The sequence below is a fragment of the Cannabis sativa genome, chromosome 4 (genome assembly GCF_029168945.1).
Source record: "Cannabis sativa cultivar Pink pepper isolate KNU-18-1 chromosome 4, ASM2916894v1, whole genome shotgun sequence".
Classification (NCBI taxonomy): Eukaryota; Viridiplantae; Streptophyta; class Magnoliopsida; order Rosales; family Cannabaceae; genus Cannabis; species Cannabis sativa.
In genome coordinates, this window is record NC_083604.1 from 18,547,672 (window position 1) to 18,571,466 (window position 23,795).

Sequence of the window (23,795 nt, forward strand, 5' to 3'; positions counted from 1 at the left end):
AAAAATTGCTTGTGGGCTAAATTTTTAATTTAATAAGATTAGATTTAGATGTAGATTATGATAGATTTACACAATTTATGAAAAACTTAAAGTTTAATATTTCTATCTCAATGAAATGTATGAAACACTTAATTATTTATAAATGTTTCAAAATTTTATACTTTATTATAAAATTATTAAATTAAATCTACATAATTCCCTGTGGGATAAATTAAGAGAATTTAATTTAATATATTAATTATGTAAATATAATAAAATCCCTGTAGGGTAAGATTATTATGTTCACATAATTCATGTCCATTATGTGATCTTAATCCACTTAATGTATATAATTTTATATAATTAAGGATGCTGTGGCTACTCCCTAATTATTTAAAATTATGTGGTTCACTTGACACCAAAGTATAAACTGATGATTAAAATTTTATTAAATCCAAAATTGCCTGTGGGCTAAATTTTAAATTTAATAAAATTAGATGAACTTTATGATAGATTTAATTAAACAATTAGTTTTGGAAAATGAAGGTTTATTATCTATCTTTAATTAAATTTGTGATAACACTATTAAATTAAATCCCCATAACTCCCTGTGGGGTAAATTAAGAGAATTTAATTTAACATATTATCCTAATTAATTATACAAATATAATAAAATCCCTGTGGGGTAAAATTATTATACCTATATAATTAATTACAAGTTATGTCCATTAAGGTGAATTTTAATTAATATATAATTTTATACAAATAAGGATGCTGTGGCTACTCCCTAATTATATAAAATTATATTTTCACTTTGACATTAGGTATTGGGCTCTACCTAAAAGTAATTTCGTTATTAACATAGTAGACAATCACTGAGATTAATGCTCCTAGTGTGGTCGTCCGAAGATCATTAAAAACCGTTCTAGATATGAGCATTTGTCCCAAATTCATGTTTTCTTATGTCAAACCACAAAATTACTTACATTTTATTCATATTTTATTCATTTTAGGAAGTTTTATGAATATTTTATGAAGTTTTATGAAACTTAATGTGCTATATAAAATATTCAACCTATCTTAATGTTTGAATATTTCTAAATATATCTAGCACTATAAAAGGAATTTATGTATAGCATTTAAATCATACAAATCTAAATTAATTGCATTAAACATAAATTTGCCAAATAAATACAAATTAATACAATTATTGTATGATAATAAATTAAATGCTTAATTCCATAATATATAATTAATTATGCATTTATGACCATATAATATCTTAAATATTTATACTAATAATTAATTTGTATAAATAAGGTAATTATACAAATTAGTACAATTAATTATATGGAATGAATTAAATGCAAAATTAAAGACTATACTTAATGGCAGATTTTTCAAATTTTATTAATTTAAACAATAAATTACATAAATTTGGTAATAAATAATTAAATGCACAATTATACAAATTGCACAATTATTACATGCCTAAATAAATCATGTAATTAATTACCATATTAAAACAAATTTCCATTTTCAGTTTATACTAAATAACATATTAATTCTAAATATATGTATTAAATTAAAAATGGAAATTAATGAATGCAATTTATTGACTAAATTAACAATAGGAGAATAATTTATATTTCCAAATAAATAAAAAATATATAAAAAAAATCGAAATTTTTTCCCTTTTTTTTTTTTTTTTTGAAAAATACACTGCCATTAACGACATAATAAAATTTCCTTAAACTTCCAAAAATCATGAAATCAATTCCAAATGAATCTAAATGCAAAATTAAGACATTCATATAGATTTTATGCATCGAAAATACATAAAACAAAGACTTTAAAAATCACCAAAATTTTCTGAAAAATAATTTTGAGATTTCGTTGTTTTTTCAAAGTGGATTTTCATGCTTAGAACAATCTATATTAATATATGAATGTATTAATACATATACAATATATATATATATAAATATATATACATATATATACAGAAAAATAAAAATACTGTATGTATATATATAAACATGAAATGTATATATGTATATATTTGTATATAGCATTTAGATATATAAATAATATATATATACAACATATATACGTAATGAAATGAAGAAAAAATATATATATATATGAATATATATATATGAACTGAATGAATAAACAAGTATATATGTATGAAAATATATATGTATATATATAATTGGGATTGAATGAATATGAATATATAAATATATACACAAACGAAAATAAATATATATATCAACACTGAATTAAATATATATATATATATATAAACACTGTACATACGAGTATATATATATATATGAAACTCAAACTAAAATCAAGGCAGAGATAAAAACCGCTCTGATACCAACTGTTAGAGAATAATTTATATATATAAACTGAAATGTATATGTTTAAGTATTAAGTGCGGAATTAATCAAACATATATACACTATGAATAAGGATCGAAATACCTCCAGCCATTGAATCTTGAGCTTCAAACCCACATAAGCTTTGATCTGCAAAGGAAATTGACTACCATGGGTAATCGGGCTTCCTCGCTCTCTCAACTCTCTTTAGATGGAATTTGCTGTTATGAACAGAATGAGTGAGGAGCTCGGGGACCGAGACCCTATATTTATAGGTGAGATACTCCATCAGTATCTGTGCCACATTAATTGTCAGAATATTTTGACAATTAATTCAGGAAATCAAATCAGGTAATGAATATTTAAATCTGACCATATATAGAATATTACGTAAATGATTTTGTCCAGATTCAATGAATATAAAATATTCATTTATCACAAAATCAATTATTTATTTTATTTCCTTAAATAGAAATATATTTCTTAAAATAAAAATATTCTTATATGTGATAGTGAATAGAGTTCTAGATGGGATAGAAACAATTATTTAAAAGTGTATATACTGTGTATTTGAGTTTAGGTCATGAGAATATTTGCAAGATCTAAAAATTGTGTTATATTTGGCACAAAAAAGTAGCTTTTTGTAGATCTACATCAAATTTTAACATTGTGTTCCAATACACTACAAAATATTGATGTAAAATTAAATATCTAATTAATGTTTTTATTAAAAAATAAAAATAATAACTTTATTATCAATTTTATTATTATTTTAATATGTAAGATAATAAAAATGCATAACTAATGACGTGTCTATATCGTGGAACATATAGAGCGTTCTATATGACTGAGAGTGCAATTCCAAGTTCTAAGAGTGGATTCAATAAGGAATTAATAAGTTAGGGAATTTACTTGGTAAATTCGGTTAAACTTATTGGAAGCTCGGTTATATAGACCCATGGTCCCCATACTAGTTGAGACCATACTGCTTGTAAGACTCAGTTAATTGATTTTAATTAATCAATTATAATTCTAAAGTTAGACTATGTCTACTTTATGAATTTTCACCAAGCAAGGCGAAATTGTAAAAAAAAAGATTCTAGGTTTATTTATTAATTAATATACTTTATATGTCTAAATTAATAAATATATTAAATGCCAATATTATTTAATAATTATTTTTAAGTTATTAAATAATTAGAATTGGCATTTAAATGGTTAAATTAGAAAATTGACATTTTTGAGAAAATGGGAATGAGAAATAACAAAATGGGAAGGTTGCAAAGTGAGGCCCAATTTCCTTATATGGGCCGCCCACTATGCATAGGCTTTTACCATTTTATTTTTCCATTATTTTAATGCCACACAATTCTAACCTAAACCTAGAGGGCATTCTATAAATAGAAAGTAATGGCTTAAGGAAACAACACACAATTGCATCTCATTCTTTTCAGAGAGAATTCCTGAGCGCCACTCTCCTCTCTCTTTTCTTCTCTAAATTTCGAAATCCCTTGAGTGAATGAGTAGTGCCCACACACATCAAGTGGTACCTCAATCATAGTATGTAAGACTGTGGAAAATCAGCATCAAAGAAGGAGAGAAGGAGATCCAGATTTAGATATTGATAATGCTCTGCTACAGAAAGGAATTAAGGGCTAGAGATCTGAATGGAAGGCCCAATGTAAGGTTTTCTTAAAATTCTTATATGTTTATTTTCATTGTTTTAGAATTCATATTAGGATGTTAACAAAACATACTTGGTAGTAAATCTAGATCCTGGTAAAATATTTCCAACAAGATTATCTCATAAGGTATGACTTTAGATGAATAATTGCAAGTTGTTGTACTAATTGATAGATTACCCCCTTCTTGAAAGGATTTTAAAAGTACTCTTAGGCATAATACTAAAGAATTTTCCTCAAAAAATTTAATCACCCGCCTTCGTATAGAGGAGGAAGCAAGAAAACAAGACCCAAAAGATGAAGTGCTTGTCGTTTCAAACAACAACACTAAGAAGTCTACACTAGCGATTCTGAAGCCTAATGACAAAAATTATAAGAATTAGAACTGCAACTCGAATTCCAATTCTAATCGCAATAACCCTCCTCAAAATAATAACCAGAGTTGGAACCATAATAGGAACCAACATAGAAGGTGTTGGAATTATTTTACCAGGATCTTAGATCTACTCACAAGTATGTTTATTAACATCCTAAATATGAACTTTCTAAAACGATGAAATAAACACATATAAAGTTTAAGAAACCTTACATTGGGTGCAGCGGAATATAATGACTCCTTCCGTTCAGATATCTAGCCCTTGATTCCTTTCTGTAGCAGAGCATTATCAATATCTGAACCTGGATCTCTTTCTCTGAATCTTTGATGCTGAATCTCCTTTGCTGATGATCTTTCTTCACGATCTTCCTCACTATGATTGAGGTATCACTTGCTGTGTGTGGGCACTACTCATACACTAAGAATTTCGAAATTATCAAGGAAGAATAGAGAGAGAGAGAGTGGCGGCTAGAGAAGAGAGAGGAGGCTCAACTTTTTCTAATTCAGAAAGTGTTTTTCCTGAAGCCTTCACTATCTATTTATAGCATTCCACTAGGGTTAGATTTGAATTATATGGCATTAAAATAATGAAAAAATCAACTTAAAATACCTACAATAGGTGGCCGGCCATGGCTTAATGGATTGGGCCTTGCTTTTTGCAATTTTACAATTTTAACACCTTTTGTATCTGATTTTCTCAAAAATGCCAATTTCCTAATTCAACCATTTAAATGCCAATTCTAACTATTTAATAACTATAAATCATTATTAAATAATATTGTCATTTATCATATTTATTAATTGAACCATACAAAGTATCATAATTAACAAATATGCCCCTATTAACTCTTTCTTTATAATTTCGCCCTTACTTAGTGAAAATTTCACAAATAGACATAGTCTAATTTGAGAATTATAATTGATTAATCAAAACCAATTACATGAGTCTTACAAGCAATATTATCTCAACTAGTGGGGGGACCATGGGTCTATATAACCGAGCTTCCAATAAGTAGATCAAGAATTTAGCACTAAAATTCACTAACTTATTAATTCTTCGTTGAATCCACGCATAGAACTTAGAATTGCACTCTCAGTATATAGAATGCTCTATATGTTCCACCATATAGACACATCATTAGTTATCCATTGTTATAATCCTAATTTGATCAATGATCCTTTATATGAATGATCTACACTGTAAAGGGATTAAATTACCGTTACACCCTACAATGTATTTATTCCTTAAAACACTTGACCCCGTATAAATGATATTTCAACTTATGTGAAATGAGATCTCCACCATTTATTTTCGTTTGATCAAGCTCGAAGGAGATCATCCTTTGCTTACTATTCGCCAGATAGAAGCTATAGATTCCATGTTTATGCTAGCGCTCCCACTCAATTGCACTACCGTGTTCCCAAAAAGTACGTATCACCCTGACCTAAAAGTAGGCTTAACTAACAATTCAAGGAACACGAATAGCCTTTCAAGATTGAGCCTAATCATAACAGGATTAAGATCATTTGATCTAGGATCAACTAGGCGATATTGACTTGAATAGATTTTACGGTAAGTTTAATTAAATCTAAGTCAAAGTTCAATATCGGTCCCTTCCGATGCATACTCCATGCATCCAACCTGAGCTTTACTTTAACCAATGCTCTGGAAAGAACATAGTATTTCTCCAAATACAAGTAAACTCTTGTTGTAGATTATCATATCAGTAAAACCCTGTGTCTGATAAATCTAGGAAACTTTATTCACATAGTCATGTTTACTTTCCAATGTGTTGACGGCACAATAAACAGGATCAAGTATGTGAAAAGGGTTTTTGATGAATTTATACATTATGTACATATAATCATGAAATAAATCATGTGAACCATGTAACATTAAATGTTATTTCTGATCTATATTAATAAGTAAATCTGATTATATTGAAATGAGTTTTATTTAGGGCATAAAACCCAACAAACTCCCACTTGCACTAATATAAAACAAAAAGTGCGTTTCAAATAATCTCAACACCTCGATATACAAATCAAGTGTAGTAGTAGTAAACTCCTCGTAATAGGATCTGAAAGGTTGAATTAAACACAACCTTTTCTCCACCATTACTCTTCCTTTAATCACAAAATCATTGATAATGTGAAATTCCTCTCTATATGTCTACTCTCTTGGGATACTGGATTCTATATCTTTGGCAACTACTTTTGGTTAATCAGGAAATTAACACTAGTAGTTTAAGGCAATTTGGAATGGTGCCAAAGATGTATAGAACTTTCCTTAGACTGAATAAGTACCTTTCCTGCAACCTTAACATTCAGTCCCTCTCTGGTAGACCTAGAGACTTCAGATAGGTTTTTACACTTCTCCAAAATCACTATTCCACCCCCAGAGTAACCACCATCTTATCAGAAATATTTACTAGCACATAGGCAAATTTCAAAATCTGATGTGGTGTAGTCTAAGAGTTTTAAACACACTCTTATAGACTAACATATAGTTCCTCTTCTTAATCTTAGGATTTACTTGATTGTCTTCCAATGTTCTTCTCCTGGATTAATCTGATACCTACTCATTACTCCCACTCAACAGCAGGTGTCTGGTCTAAGACATACAAAAGCATATCTAAGACCTCTCACTGTTGACAAAAGAAATTCTTTCATGGCTTTATCTTTTCTGGAATAGTTAAGACTTTTCCTTAGATAAATAAAATCTATACCTAAGAAGTTGTGAAGCTTCTACAGATTGCCATTAGAAAGAAAATGCTTCAGCATCTTACTAAAGTAAGTTGCTTGCATTGGAGTAAGTAATTACCAGGTATACCACAAGCCATAGGTTTAGATAAACTCAAACCTATAATACTAGGAACAGGAAGTTTTGTTAAGTCCATTGAATGGACTTGTAAACGAAAATTTCCTTTTATGTCCTTGTAATAGAGAACTTTAGGTTACTCCATGTGAATGGATTAAACCATAGTTCTATTGGCTTTTCTTCTTAGTTTCTTATCTTGACAATCCATTACTTGTTTAAACTCACAATGGATTTTAATCACTAGTGTCTCCCAAGTCATAAGAAGGTGAGTTCCTAGAAACTCTCCCACTACGACAAGGTACCGTGAATTATGTCTAAGAAAACTAAATGGTATTGATCTCTTCGGTTGTGACAAGACAACAGAGGCAGTGGGATCATCATATGTTATATAAGATGATATAACACTTTGGAATCAAGAATTAAATATCTCCTTTATTTGCTACTTGTTTTTCAGACTTAGTCATTTTCTTAGAAAAGTAGTATTTGTTTGAACAAACACTTTCTTATCTATTGACAATGGGATGGTCCACCCCTAATCACTTAGAATAGCTAACAAACCATGGTTAACAGTTCTAGGTTTTCTTAAGATTTTAGGTCATCCATGAATCTAGTAATGATTTACATTAAGTACCCAACCATTACATCATTTTGAAATTGTATTACCATAGAAGGAATTAGGCAACGACTAGTAACTAATCATTAACATGCAACTCGAAATTTCTGGGGAGGTAAGTTTGGATATAATTCAAAAATCAATTTAATGATCTTTGAACTGCATATCTACTAACTATTTCTCCACCCCTATCAGTTCGCAAGATCTTTAACCACTTACCTTAATGGTTTTAACCATTGCTAGAAATTAATGAAATTTTTCAAACATTTCAAATTTCTTTGCTAAAGGTATAATCTAGAGTTATCGTTTTAAGAATACAACCAAAAACTCATATCCACCCCTGAATGTACATCCATTTGCGAATGAGATGAACTACTTTCAGTGGATATAGGCATATTAACTCTTTGCAGAGATTGATCTTGTCAAATCCACTATGAACAAGATACAAATGCCATAGATTAAAAAAAAATGGTAGTGTCTATTGATGACATAGGTTTAGTTACATCAAAGAGTTCTTAGAATACTGCAAGTGGATCCTGGTCACAGAATACCTAACTCATATTCCATACAGTTTTAATCCATTAATAGAAGATAGATATTAAACACTTGAGAAAGTGTAACTGTATTGTATTCTGGAATTAGAAATATAAGAAAATTTCTGTTTGGATTCTAAAATTAAAGTCAAAGACTTAAATTCAACCAAATATAATGAGTAATTCTTTCTTGGACCACCACTACTAATACAAACTCTAAGTCAGATTTGCCCATACAAGTAGGAGATTTTTAAGATTGAGGTTTTATATCAATTGGGAATAGAATTTCGGGATTATAATCATATGCGTCATTTAATTTCTTAAGAGAAAATATAGAATGACATGAAATGATTTATAGACCATTCATCCAATGATATGTTTTGAAGGTAATTCAAAATGAATAAGCTAAGAGGAATTAGGATAATTTCGTTTATAAATAAGAATCCAACGATGCTTCGATTAGCAAAAGACAAAGTAATCTTATTTATGTAATCTTCTTGTTTCATATTGTAAAAATACTAGTCTAAGGCGTCATCAATTGATGAACAGCTAGATGTTGCATATACAATATTTATCTTTCGAGATCTTACACTATTATGTATGTCTAATGGTGAAAATCCATTAGGGATTTATCTCATTAGAAAAACAAACATGTTAGACCAACAATGAAGATTCGAAATTAAACTACAACTTAATAACAGAAAATAACATGGTTCAATATAAATTCATACACAATTAAGAAATTATAAACATATAGCAAGTAGGAATGACTAGTGAAAATACTAAAACATACAATCCTAAATAATTTTCAAGGTTTTCAACAAGCGATACGATTGTCCGGTAGGCGAGAGTCAAAGCATCATTTATTGAATAGAGTTGTCAGCTCATCTAAAATAGAAACCATTCTAGCAACCTTTTATTCGATCAAAATAAGAATCCAACGTTGTCCCGGTAGGCGAGAGTCAAGGTTATTCTCATTTTATGAGCTTCCACCATTGTTTCATGTTTTATGAGTTTATCTCTAAGTAGTCACCGTAGGGGAGAGTCTAAATAGAGACGAAAACTCACAAAACACTTATCAAATGAAATCTTACGGTGTTAAATGCGTTCAACGAATAACCATCCATAGGGGGACGAAGTCTAGCGTCTCGAGGTTATATTGAAAACATTTAACTTTTGTAAGACCAACAATGGAGATCGAATATCTTAATAATAATCAAGCTCATTATTTAAAGTGAGTTGTATTTTCTTTGATTCTCTTTATTTAATCTATTTATTTTAAATATATATTTATTTAAAATTTCCAATTTAGAATGAAAAATTCTAAATATAAATTTTAATTTAATATTTATAAATTTTACTTAGATGGATATGAAAATAACATGAATTATTTCCATCTTAGTAATAATTTCCAATAAATATTTAGAAAAATATTCAATTTAAGTTGTTACAAAATTAATATAAATTAATTTACAACTCAAATTTAATTTTCTATAAATATATATTGCATTTCGAAAAATTAAAGTATTTAAGAATACAATTTTCGAAAATGCAGGTTAAAATAAAAAATTAATCCTGGAAAAATTATTCTAATTTAATGTTGGCCCAAAATTAATTAATAAAATTAATTTACAACAAAAAAATATAATTTTCCTATTTAATTAAATATATAAGAAAAAATTTCAAATATTTAAGTATGATGATGAAAATCAACTTAAATATTAATTTTCTATTTAATTAAATACACTAGAAAAATACTTCAAGCAAAAATATCATCTATCTAGATTTTCCTTTGACTAATTAATTCAATTTCTAATAATATACTTTAATTCAATTTATTTTAAATTAATCAATAAATGAAAAAATCATTGATTTAAGTTGATCCAAGAATTAATTAAAATAAATAATTAATTTACAACTTAATCTATTTTTCAAATAAAATTCGAAATTCCAGCATTTAAGAAATGCAATTTCGAAATTTGATTATTAATAAAATAAAGAAAAAATATATTTTGAAAATTATTTAAATTTAGTTGAAAAAATAAATTTCAACTAAAAATAATTTTCTATTTAATTAAGTGTCATGAAAAAGAAATATTTAAGTATCATGATGAAAATCAACTTAGATATTTAATTTTTCAAATTAATTAAATGTATTAAATTCAAGAAATAAATAATTAAGTGTAGAGAAGGCTTAATTATTAATCTCTAGTTTAATACTAGGAAAAAATATGCTTAAAATAAATTGTACCAAAATTAATTATTTAAGTAATTAATTTCACAATTTATAATATTTTCCTATTTAATATTAGAAATAATAAGTAGTCTAGAAATAACTATCTAGAAAATATCTTATTTGACTAAGTATCTTTTCCACAAAATTTGAAAAAATATCTAATTTAAGTTGTATTAGAAAAAATCTATAACTTAAATATTTTCAAATTTAAATTTAATTAAATATCAAAAATTAAGTTGTAACCACTTAATTTGAAAATATTCCATTTTAAGTTAATATTCGAAAGGATATTAACTTAAAAAATATCTAAAGAATCTTAATAACCAATGCCTAAAATTCCTCAACTTAATTTTTGAAATTTGAAATTCAAAAGATATTCAGATTTAAGTTGGTTAGTTGTAGATAACTAAATATCAACTTAAATAAGAATATTTAATGAAAACTTTAAATTAAGTTCCAGAAAGAATCTAGATGGTTATAATTCTATATTTAATTAAATACAAGAAAATACATATAGTTTAGCTTAGAATAAATAATTCTTTAAACTATAATTTTCTTAAATTAATTTCAAAATAAATGAAATTAATTATGTTGCTAATCAATTTTATTAGGTTAAACTAGTGTAATTAACCTAGTACAGTTGTTCAAATCAGGCAAATGGGCCTTCACAATTGGGGTGGTTCATGTGAGGGGTGCTGGGTTCAGTATGTCGTACCCACTTCTATGGCTCCCAACTCTCACACAAGGCCCAAAAGAGAGGAATTTAACCTTAATAAGAACAACTGTTATTAATTGAATAAGCCCAATAACTAAATGGGCCTAAATAAATTCTATCAAGAACTATGATAATTTATTTTAGCAACAACAACCTATATGTATCTATAATCAAATTAAACACATAGGCTCACACAGGCACACTTTGGATGGGTCCTATCATGTTGCTAGGTCATACACAGATGAAAGAAGATTGTAAATATACCTGTTACAAATTATTAACTTGACCAAGGGAGCCATCAGATCATTAGATCTGGCAAAAAGTAACCATGGCTATTTGCAATCAAGTAATAATAGGTTTTGAAAACTTACAAACAAGCTAAAACACATACTCCTGCAACAAGGTTAGCTGGATAGTTGGATGTAGGATTTATTTAATTTTAAATTAAATAATTAATTTCGAAATAATTAATTAATTAAAAAATAATTTTTCGAAAATTTAAAAAAAAATTTGAATCATTCAAAATTTAAAAAAAAATTTAAATTTAAAATTAAACCTACAATTTTGAAAAATTAGGTTTCAACCAACCTAAATATCATTTCAAAATTTGCTAACTACTTTTAAAATTTAAATGTTATTTTATAAATAAAAATTAAATAAAAATTAGAAAAGATAAGTTAAATATCTTTTTCAGATTTTAAATTTAATTTAAATAAATAAAATAACAAAAGTTAGCAAAATATCTTACATCTATTTAAAATTACATGATTATAATTATCTTATTTTAAATTTAAATAAGGTCAAAATATCTAAAAAGATTTAATTTAAAAAACATATATATAAAATCTGACCTTAAATATAAAATTAAGATAAGATATAATCAAATTTAAAAATAAGATAGATTTTTAAGCAAGAAGATAGATACTAATTCTATTCAAATTCAAATTACACTAAAATCTTGAATTAAATTTAAAAAATATTAAATTAATTCAAAATGATAATTAGAATTGAATTAGGAATAGTAATAGTATAAATACAAAACTATATAAAAAATCGGAAGTTAATTCCATGAAAAAGCATGAAAAATCGAAGAAAAACGAAAAAATTGTAAACTGTACGGACAGTTTTCGCGATCGCAGGAAAATTTCAGCACAACTCCGATTTTTTCGAATCTTCAAAAAATCATAACTAATTCAAATAAAATCGAAATTGAGTTCTGTAAAAGGCTAACTTGCTTAATTTTTTCCATACTATCCAATAAAATAATTCCAGAAACAGAATCGCAATTATTTTTCACGAAAATTTACAAACATCAATCAATCATCAAATAACACTCAATACAACATGATACCATCCAAAAACATACAAACAATCGTTTTAAAGTCCAAATTTCTTGCAAGTAAATCAATTACCATGGCTCTGAGGCCAGTTGTTGGAATTATTTTACCAGGATCTTAGATCTACTCACAAGTATGTTTATTAACATCCTAAATATGAACTTTCTAAAACGATGAAATAAACACATATAAAGTTTAGGAAACCTTACATTGGGTGCAGCGGAATATAATGACTCCTTCCGTTCAGATATCTAGCCCTTGATTCCTTTCTGTAGCAGAGCATTATCAATATCTGAACCTGAATCTCTTTCTCTGAATCTTTGATGCTGAATCTCCTTTGCTGATGATCTTTCTTCACGATCTTCCTCACTATGATTGAGGTATCACTTGCTGTGTGTGGGCACTACTCATACACTAAGGATTTCGAAATTATCAAGGAAGAATAGAGAGAGAGAGTGGCGGCTAGAGAAGAGAGAGGAGGCTCAGGTTTTTCTGATTCAGAAAGTGTTTTTCCTGAAGCCTTCACTATCTATTTATAGCATTCCACTAGGTTTAGATTTGAATTATATGGCATTAAAATAATGAAAAAATCAACTTAAAATACCTACAATAGGTGGCCGGCCATGGCTTAATGGATTGGGCCTTGCTTTTTGCAATTTTGCAATTTTAACACCTTTTGTATGTGATTTTCTCAAAAATGCCAATTTCCTAATTCAACCATTTAAATGCCAATTCTAACTATTTAATAACTATAAATAATTATTAAATACTATTGTCATTTATCATATTTATTAATTGAACCATACAAAGTATCATAATTAACAAATATGCCCCTATTAACTCTTTCTTTACAATTTCGCCCTTACTTAGTGAAAATTTCACAAATAGACATAGTCTAATTTGAGAATTATAATTGATTAATCAAAACCAATTACATGAGTCTTACAAGCAATATTATCTCAACTAGTGGGGGGACCATGGGTCTATATAACCGAGCTTCCAATAAGTAGATCAAGAATTTAGCACTAAAATTCACTAACTTATTAATTCTTCGTTGAATCCACGCATAGAACTTAGAATTGCACTCTCAGTATATAGAATGCTCTATATGTTCCACCATATAGACACATCATTAGTTATCCATTGTTATAATCCTAATTTGATCAATGATCCTCTATATGAATGATCTACACTGTAAAGGGATTAAATTACCGTTACACCCTACAATGTATTTATTCCTTAAAACACTTGACCCCGTATAAATGATATTTCAACTTATGTGAAATGAGATCTCCACCATTTATTTTCGTTTGATCAAGCTCGAAGGAGATCATCCTTTGCTTACTATTCGCCAGATAGAAGCTATAGATTCCATGTTTATGCTAGCGCTCCCACTCAATTGCACTACCGTGTTCCCAAAAAGTACGTATCACCCTGACCTAAAAGTAGGCTTAACTAACAATTCAAGGAACACGAATAACCTTTCAAGATTGAGCCTAATCATAACAGGATTAAGATCATTTGATCTAGGATCAACTAGGCGATATTGACTTGAATAGATTTTACGGTAAGTTTAATTAATTCTAAGTCAAAGTTCAATATCGGTCCCTTCCGATGCATACTCCATGCATCCAACCTGAGCTTTACTTTAACCAATGCTCTGGAAAGAACATAGTATTTCTCCAAATACAAGTAAACTCTTGTTGTAGATTATCATATCAGTAAAACCCTGTGTCTGATAAATCTAGGAAACTTTATTCACATAGTCATGTTTACTTTCCAATGTGTTGACGGCACAATAAACAGGATCAAGTATGTGAAAAGGGTTTTGATGAATTTATACATTATGTACATATAATCATGAAATAAATCATGTCAACCATGCAACATTAAATGTTATTTCTAATCTATATTAATAAGTAAATCTGATTATATTGAAATGAGTTTTATTTAGGGCATAAAACCCAACAGAAGGCAACCACCTCCACCTAAACAGAATGACCTCGCGCAGTTTCTATGTTACAATTGTAACAAGTCGGGTCATATGACACAAAATTGTAAGAACAAGCCTAGCACTAATTCGCAGGTTAACTTGATTGAAGAAGCTCTTACAGTTATGAAATCTGAGATTAACTTGATTGATGGATCAGAAAGGTGGTGGTTAGACATTGACGCCTCTCATCATGTCTGCTATGATCATGCTATGTTTAAGAGTTAGAAGGTTGTTGATGACAAGATAGTTGTTGGGAGACTCTCACACCACTATTGTTGTTGGAACTGGAAATGTAGAGTTAAATTTTACCTCGGAAAAGACGTTATTGCTAAAAGATGTAATGCATACTCCCGAGATGAGGAAGAATATGATTTCTGGGTATCTGCTTAACAAAGCTGGGTTTACTCAAATAATTGGGGCTAATTTGTACACTATCACTAAGAATGTTACCTTTGTGGGAAAAAATTATGCTTATGATGGAATGATTAAATTAAATGTTGAATTTAATAAAATATCTTATTCTTCTTGCATGTTGTGTGCTTTTAATGTTTGACATTCTAGACTTTGTCGTGTTAATAAGCGTATCATTAAGAACATGAGTAATATTGACTTAATTCTGAAAATATCAGAAATTAATTTTAAAAAATATATTTTTAGTAGTCAAGCAAAAATAACTAAGACACCACATAAATCAGTTACTAGAAAAATTGAACCTTTTAGACTTCATACATTCTGATATATGTGAACTTGATGGTGTTGGGTTTTATGCCCTAAATAAAACTCTTTACAATCTCATTAGTTATCAATATAAGAAATTTGAAGTGATTGATGTTTGCATGAATTTTACATGCTAATGGTTTAAATATGTTTATTACATTTACACACAGAATCAGTTAAATCCAGATCATATGTTTATTCACAATTACAGTATCGTCAACACAGTGGAATGTGATTGTGATCATATGAATCAAAAGTCTTGGTCCCTGTTTCATCAGTGTTATTGGATTTACACTAATGTGATAATCAGCGATGATGTGTACTTACACTTGGAGTAAGTGTTATGTTCTTTCCAGGACATTAGTAAAGTATACTAGTTTCGAATGTATGGAGTATACATTGAACTGGACCGATATTGCAACTAAGTTAAGATATTACAAACTTACCGTTATATATATCTTTCCAAGTCAATATCAGTAGTTGATCTTAAGATTAAAAGAATCTAAATCCTGATATGCTTAGGCTCAACTCAGGAGTGCTATTCATGTTCTTTGATTTATTAGTTAAGCCTACTTTTAGGTCAGGGTGATACGTATATTTTGGGAACATGATAGTGTGATTGAGTGGGAGTGCTGAACATAAATATGGAATCTATAGCTTCTACTGGTGTATAGAAGTAAAGTGATGATTCCCTTCGAGCTTAGCAAATAGAAGTAAATGGATGAGCTCTTGTTTAACTGACTAATCATTAGATCACTAAACACCATTTACAGGTAGCTAAGTGTTTTAAGGGGCTAAATACATTGAGGTGTGAGAATGGTAAAGAAATCCCATCTCAATGTAGATCATCTATATAGAGGATCTTTAAATCACAATAAGATTATAACAATGGTTAAATGAGATAGCATATTAATATCGTGGAACATACAATATGCTCTATGTAAGTCTGAGAGTGCAATTCTAAGTTCTAAGAGTGGATTCAACGAAGAATTAATAAGTAGGAATTTACTTGGTAAATTTGGTTCACTTATTGGAAGCTCAGCATATAGATCCATGGTCCCCATTCTAGTTGAGAACATTCTGCTTGTAAGACTCATTAATTGATTCGTGATTGATCAATTATAATTCTAAAGTTAGACTATGTCTAATTTTATGAATTTTCACTAAGCAGGGGTGAAATTGTAAAGAAAAGACTTTCTAGGTTTATTTATTTATTAATAGACTTTATATGTCTAATTAATAATTAAATTAAATGACAATATTATTTAATAATCTATTTTAGTTATTAAATAATTAGTTTTGGCATTTAAAAGGTTAGAATTGGAAAATTGGCGTTTTTGAGAAAATAGAAATAAAATTTGATAAAACTGCAAAATCAAGTGGGGCCCACTACTACACCTTGGCCGGCCACTTATTGTGGAGTTTCAAATTGATTTTTTCATTATTTTAATGCCAAATAATTCCTAACCTAAACCTAGTAGTTGCCTATAAATAGAAAGTGATGGCTCAGTCAAAACACAAGTTTCCAATAACTTTTTCTGACAGAAATTTCTCTCTTCAGAAAAACTGAGCCTTCCACACTTTTTATACCTGGCCGAAACCCTCTCTTCTCTTTTCCCTTCATCAATTTCGACCCTAGTGAAAGAGTAAGCGCCCACACACAGCAAGCAGTAACTCAATCATAAATTGGAAGACTGTGAAGGATCAAACTTGAAGAAGAAGGACATTCGGGCTCAGATCTTGATTATACTCTGCTACAGAAAGGATACGAGGGTTAGAGATCTGAATGGAAGGAGACATTAATTCCGCTGCATCAATGTAAGGTTTTCTTAACTTTATATGTGTTTAATTTATCGTTTTAGAAAGTTCATATTTAGGGTGTTTAAACAACATACTTGTGAGTAGATCTAAGATCCTGGTAAAATAAATTCCAACAACTGGCCTCGGAGCCATGGTAATTGATTTACTTACATGAAATTTGGACTTTAAAAGGATTGTTTGTTATTTGGATGGTATCATGTTGTATTGAGTGTTATTTGATGATTGATTGGTGTTTGTAAATTTTCGTGAAAAATAATTGTATATCTGTTTCTAGAATTATTTTTATTGGATAGTATGGAAACAATTAAGCAAGTTACTTTTTACAGAACTCAATTTCGATTTAATTTGAATTAGTTATGATTTTTTGAAGATTCGAAAAAAGATAAGGGGGCTGTGCACACTCACGCGCGCGCGGATTCAGACAAGATTGCTGCCTGAACCCTTCATGCGCGCGCGGATCTCATGTCTGAACCCTACGCGTGCGCAAAGAGGCTGCAAATTCCCCTGTTCCGCCGAGGTCTCTCGGCTGTCACCCAGGGACGCGCGCGCGCGGACAGTATGATACTGTCCGTACAGCTCCCAAAATTTTCGTTTTTCTTCGTTTTTTCATGCTTTTTCATGAATTAATTTAATATTTTTTAATTTAATTCATGATATTAGTGTAATTTTAATTTGAATTTAGTAAATATCTATCTTTTTTGCTTAATTATTTATCTTATTTTTAAATTTGATTATATCTTATCTTATTTTTAAATTTAAGGTCAGATATTAAATTTTTTAAATTAATTTTTTTTTAAAATATTTTGACCTTATTTAAATTTAAAATAAGATAACTATAATCATGAAATTTTAAATAGATGTAAGATATTTTGCTAACTTTTAAATTTTGTTATTTTATTTATTTAAATTAAATTTAAAATCTGAAAAAGATATTTAATTTATCTTTTCTAATTTTTATTTAATTTTTATTTATAAAATAACATTTAATTTTTAAAAGTAGTTAGCAAATTTTGAAATGATATTTAGGTTAGTTGAAACCTAATTTTTCAAAATTGTAGGTTTAATTTTAATTTTTTTTTAATTTCGAAATCTAAATAAATAATTTATTTTTTTATTTCCTAAAATTAAATTTTAATTTTATTTTTATTTTTCGAAAAATAAATTAATATTATTATTTATTTTATTTTTCAAAATAAAATATTTATTTTATTTATTTATTTAATTTAATTATTTTCGAAATAATTTATTTAAAAATTAAATAAATCCTACTTCAAACTATCCAGCTAACCTTGTTGCAGGAGTATGTGGTTTTAGCTTGTGTGTAAGTTTTCAAAACCTATTATTACTTGATTGCAAATAGCCATAGTTACTTTTTGCCAGATCTAATGATCTGATGGCTCCCTTGGTCAAGTTAATAATTTGTAACAGGTAGATTTTACAATCTTCTTTCATCTGTGTATGACCTAGCAACATGATAGGATCCATCCAAATGTGTACCTGTGTGAGCCTATGTGTTTATTTTATTATATAGATGCATATAGGTTCTTGCTAAATAAAATGTCACACCATGATAGATTTTATTTAGGTCCCTTTAGTTATTGGACCTATTCAATTAATAACAGTTATTCATTTTAAGGTTAAATTCCTCTCTTTTGGGCCTTGTGTGAGAGTTGGGAGCCATAGAAGTGGGTAAGACATACTGAACCCAGCACCCCCTCACATGAATTACCCCAATTGTGGAGGCCCATTTGCCTGATTTGAATAACTGTACTAGGTTAATTATATTAGTTGGTGTTGCGATATTTAGCACACGCAAGTGTACGTATCGTTTCAAGTAGTAAAACTCACGAGGAGTGAGGTCGATCCCACAGGGAGTGTAGTTAAGTACGTTAAAATTAAACTTTTACTTCTATTTGATTAAATAAAAGATAGGAAAAAAAACAATGAAGTATAAGAAAAATAGTTGGAAGCAACGATTCGAGAAAATTGATAGTTAATAAACTAGGGTGTCGATTTCAATTGTTTTTATTGAATATGGCCTAATATGATTATTTTCCTAATATTAATTCCTATGCAATAGCAGGTTTACTAAGGTAATTTATAGTCTTCTCAGATATATAAACCTCAATTACATGTAAACTTTCTACTCTCGTGATAAATTTAACATGCAACAGGCATTAAGCATAAAAACCCTATAAGCTATCTAAACCATATAGGTACTCTCGTCCTATATCGAAATTCAGTTCTATTTTACTATAGCATATTTGACACTCACTTCTCAGATCTCGCATCAAAATCATAGACAGATAATTGGTGATCAAGCAATTAAAAGTAATTAAGCACAAATAAAATAGAATACATAGAAATTAGGGGGAAAATAACTCATATTAAAACCATAAACAATGTCAAACAATATCCATCTAACCCTAATAAAGTGTTTAGTTACTCATGTTCATTGAAGCACAATTACACATATTAACTTTAAGAAAAAAGATGAAAATAGAGAAGAGAAGAAGAGAAGAATGCTGAAAACCCTGAGAAGTATGCCTCCAATTTCGCAGTTGATCTCTCCACTCTGTATCTGAACTCTCACTTTTTTTCTCTCTGAGATTGCTTGCTGAAATCAACTCCATTCTTCCCTTTATATAGGGATTGAAGGCCTAAAAATATGGAAAAAAACGCAATATTTAAATTCCCATTCGGATTTAAATTTTTGGGAAACCTCAAACGAGATATTTTTTTTCTGCTGCGTTGACTGATAGTATTTTGGCCATAACTTGATCAATATTGCTCGGAATCGGACGATTCAAGATGTTCCGGAAAGATAAAAGAGAGATCTAGAACTTTCATGTTTAAACTTTTTCCAAAATCCAATCAGAAAACCGTCGAATTCAGGCTTGAAGTTTCGGCTTCCACAATTTTCTCTATTTTAAATATCATGATATTTTTTATCTTTTTCCTATCTTTTTCTCTGATATTTTTCTAATCTTCTTCTATTTTAAATCTGTAAAAATAAAAGATAACAAGCGTAAAAATGCTCCAAACACGATTAAAACTTAATTAAAAATATACTAAATTTAATCTAAAATTAATACTAAAAATAACCTAACAGTTGGACCTAATAAAATTGAATTAGCAACATAATTAACTTTTAAAATATATGAAAATTTATTTTTATTTTAATATTTTAAAGTTAATTTTAAGAAAAACACTTTTAGTTTTAGATATTATTTCTAGACAAACTATTTGTATTTTTCTTGTATTTAATTAAATATAGAATTTTAACTAACTAGATTCTTTCTGGAACTTATTTAATTAAATATTCCTATTTAAGTTATAAATTAGTTGTATCAATTGATTTTTCTTATCTAACTTAAATCTGAATATTTTATTTAAATTTTAAATCAAGTTGAGAAATCCTAGGCATTAGTTATTAAAGATTCTTAAGATATTTTTTAAGTTAATATCTTTTCGAATATTAACTTAAAATAGAATATTTTAGATACTTTTTTAGGTTAATATCTTTTCGAATATTAACTTAAAAAGATATCTTCAAATTAAGTGGTTATAACTTAATTTTTGATATTTAATTAAATCTAAATTTGAAATTATTCAAGTTTTAGATTTTTTCTATAAAACTTAAATTAGATATTTTTCAAATTTTTGTTGAAAAGAAACCTAGTCAAATAAGATATTTTCTAGATAGTAATTTTTAGACTACTTATTGTTTCTAATATTTAATAGGAAAATTTTATACATTGTGAAATTAATTATTTAAATAATTAATTTTGGTACAATTTTATTTAAGTATATTTTTCCTAGTATTAAACTAGAAATTAATAATTAAGCCTTCTCTACACTTAATTATTTATTTCTTGAATTTAATACATTTAATTAACTTGAAAAATTTAAATATCTAAGTTTATTTCATCATGATACTTAATATTTATTTATTTTTCATGACACTTAATTAAATAGAAAATTATTTTAGGTTGAAATTTAATTTTTCAACTTAAATTTAAATAATTTTCAATATATATATTTTTTTCTTTATTTTCTTAATCAATTTCGAAAATTGCATTTTATTTATGCAATATTTTTCGAATTTATCTTGAAAAATAGATTGAGTTGTAAATTAATTATTTATTTTAATTAATTCTTGGGCCAACTTAAATCAATGATTTTTTCATGTATTGATTATTTTATAATAAAAGAAATTTAAAATATATATTATTAGAAATTGATTTAATTAGTCAAAAGAAAATCTAAATAGGTGATATTTTTGCTTGAAGTATTTCTTTTCTATTTTTATTTTTATTTTTTCGAAAATTGTATAGTTTTTATACTTTAAATTTTCAAACTCAATAAATATATTCTCAAGGAAATTTTTAAGTTGCTAATTAATCTAATTTAATTCAACTTAAATTAATTTCCTTAATATTTATATTTAAGATTATTACTAAGATGGAAATAATTAATTTTATTTCAATCACCATCTAAGTATAATTTTATAAATATTATATTAAATTCTTATTTTTTAATTTCAATTCTAAATTTCGAATTTAATGAGAATTTATTTATTAGAATAATAAAGAAAATACATTTTAAAGAATGAGCTTTATTATTATTAAGATATTCGATCTCCATTGTTGGTTTTACATCGCGTTTGTTTTAGTGAGTAATCCTCCCTAATGGAGGAACGTTCATTAGCAATTTCGCACCGTTTAATCTCGAAAGATAAGTAGTTTGTAAGTGTTTTATATGGTATAGATCACCCTAATGGTGGCGACCATATTTGACTTGCGAATTGCGAAACAATGGTAGAAGCTCATAAGATAGAATAGCCTTGACTCTCGCCTAAACGGGACAACGCTGGATTCCAATCTTGATCGAATAAAAGGTTGCTAGAATGTTTAACATTTTAGATGAGCTGACAACTCTATTCAATGGATGGTAGCTTTGACTCTCGCCTAAACGGGACACTGATATCAGTTTGTTGAAAAACCTTGGAAATTATTTAGGATTGAATTTTTTTTAAGTATTTTCTCATATCATTCCTACTTGCTATGTGCTTATAATTTCTGAATTGATTTTGTGTTAAACCATTATTAATTTCTATTTGTTGATTTCTATTATTTTGTAGTATCCTGTATCAAAATGAATCCTATGTTATCACTGTTGACTGAAAACAAGCTGAATAGATTTAACTTTAATAAGTGGAATGTGAACATTAATATTGCTCTCATAGGAGAAAGTGCCTTGTTTGTTTTAACTGAGCCGTCACCTGAAGTGCCTGGAGACAATGCTTCCAAAGCTGTGAAAGAAAAGTATGAGCGTTGGCAGAAAGCAAATGACAAAGCTCTATACTTTATGCTTTCTAGCATGGTTGACACCCTCAAAACTCGGTTTTCTAAAACCGAGAAGACTGCTGAAGTTATGACGAAGTTTAATGAGCTATTCGGTAAGGCATCACTTCAGTCACGCTTTGACGCGACTAAGAAGTACATTAATGCACGGATGGAACCTCATCAAAACGTGCGTGACCATGTTCTCCTTATGTCAAGTTATTTCCAAGAAGCCCAGGATCATGGTGCTGAAATGGACAGTGCTACTCAAGTAAGCCTTATCTTGAATAGCCTGACTTCAGCATTTCTACCATACACTTCAAATTATGTCATGAATAAGAAGGAAATTGACTTTCATGAGTTAGTCAATGACCTCCAAACTTATGAAAATTTCATTGGAGGACCCAAGAAGAAACCTCACAATCCTGGAAATGGTAATGGGACGATGAAACCTGAAGCTAATGGTTCCTCTGCTTCGAAACCCAAATCGAAGAAGAAGTGGAAGAACACCAAGAAGCGAACATAAGCCATGAAAAATAAAAAGGCTGCTCCTTCTGGTGATGCTACACTTAAAGGAAAGTGTTTCTACTGCAATGAAAAAGGTCATTGGAAACCCCAGTGTCCTAAACTTCTTGCAAAGAAACAAGGTATTTCTATTTATAAACTTTAAGAGTTTTAGTGAATTATTATCCAATTGGATTTATGATTCTGGACTAACTTTGTTTATTTGTTTTCTTCTTCTTATAGGCCAAGCTACTTGAACTCAGATGAGTTGGATCAGAAAGCTGGACCAAAGGGTGAAATCGTCCAGATGAAGATGAAGCTCTTCAATTTATTTTTGAATTAATTGTTTTAGTTTAAAGACAATTTGGATTTCAAATTTTAGTTAGGGATATTTATCCCTGTTTTTCTCATATTGCTGCAATATTTTTTATTTTATTATTAATAAAGTATTCTTTTATTTTCGAATTCAACCATTGCAATTTATGAGAATAAGCTTCATTTATTTTATCTTCATCAACTATTACCACATTATATTTATATGTTTGTATGTGTAAGTGTTTTTATTATTGATGCAAATTCTATTATATTTACAACTCTTCATAGAGTTATAATAAATAAACACTAGAAACTATTTCTATGTTTATTAATAATTGTTAATTCTAATACAATTATTAAGAATTTGTTTAATAAAAGGATCTTTTGATCTGATAGGGGTGGAGAAAAGTTAAGAAAACTA

The 23,795-nt window shown here is 28.1% G+C and overlaps 1 protein-coding gene across 3 annotated transcripts in view; it reads left to right on the plus strand.

Annotated features, from left to right (window-relative positions):
• Positions 1-23,472, plus strand: part of LOC133036707 (uncharacterized) — a 28,623-nt gene extending 5,151 nt beyond the window's left edge. Inside the window, exons 2-3 of one of the 3 annotated variants that reach the window (XR_009687281.1) lie at positions 22,354-23,202; positions 23,303-23,472. Coding sequence is in view for 1 of the 3 variants with exons in the window: in XM_061113396.1 (XP_060969379.1) it covers positions 22,368-23,081 (714 nt within the window). In the remaining 2 variants the exon portion in view is untranslated. The other 2 variants (XR_009687287.1, XM_061113396.1) reach the window with 2 other exon arrangements.
• Positions 23,473-23,795: the final 323 nt, after the last annotated feature.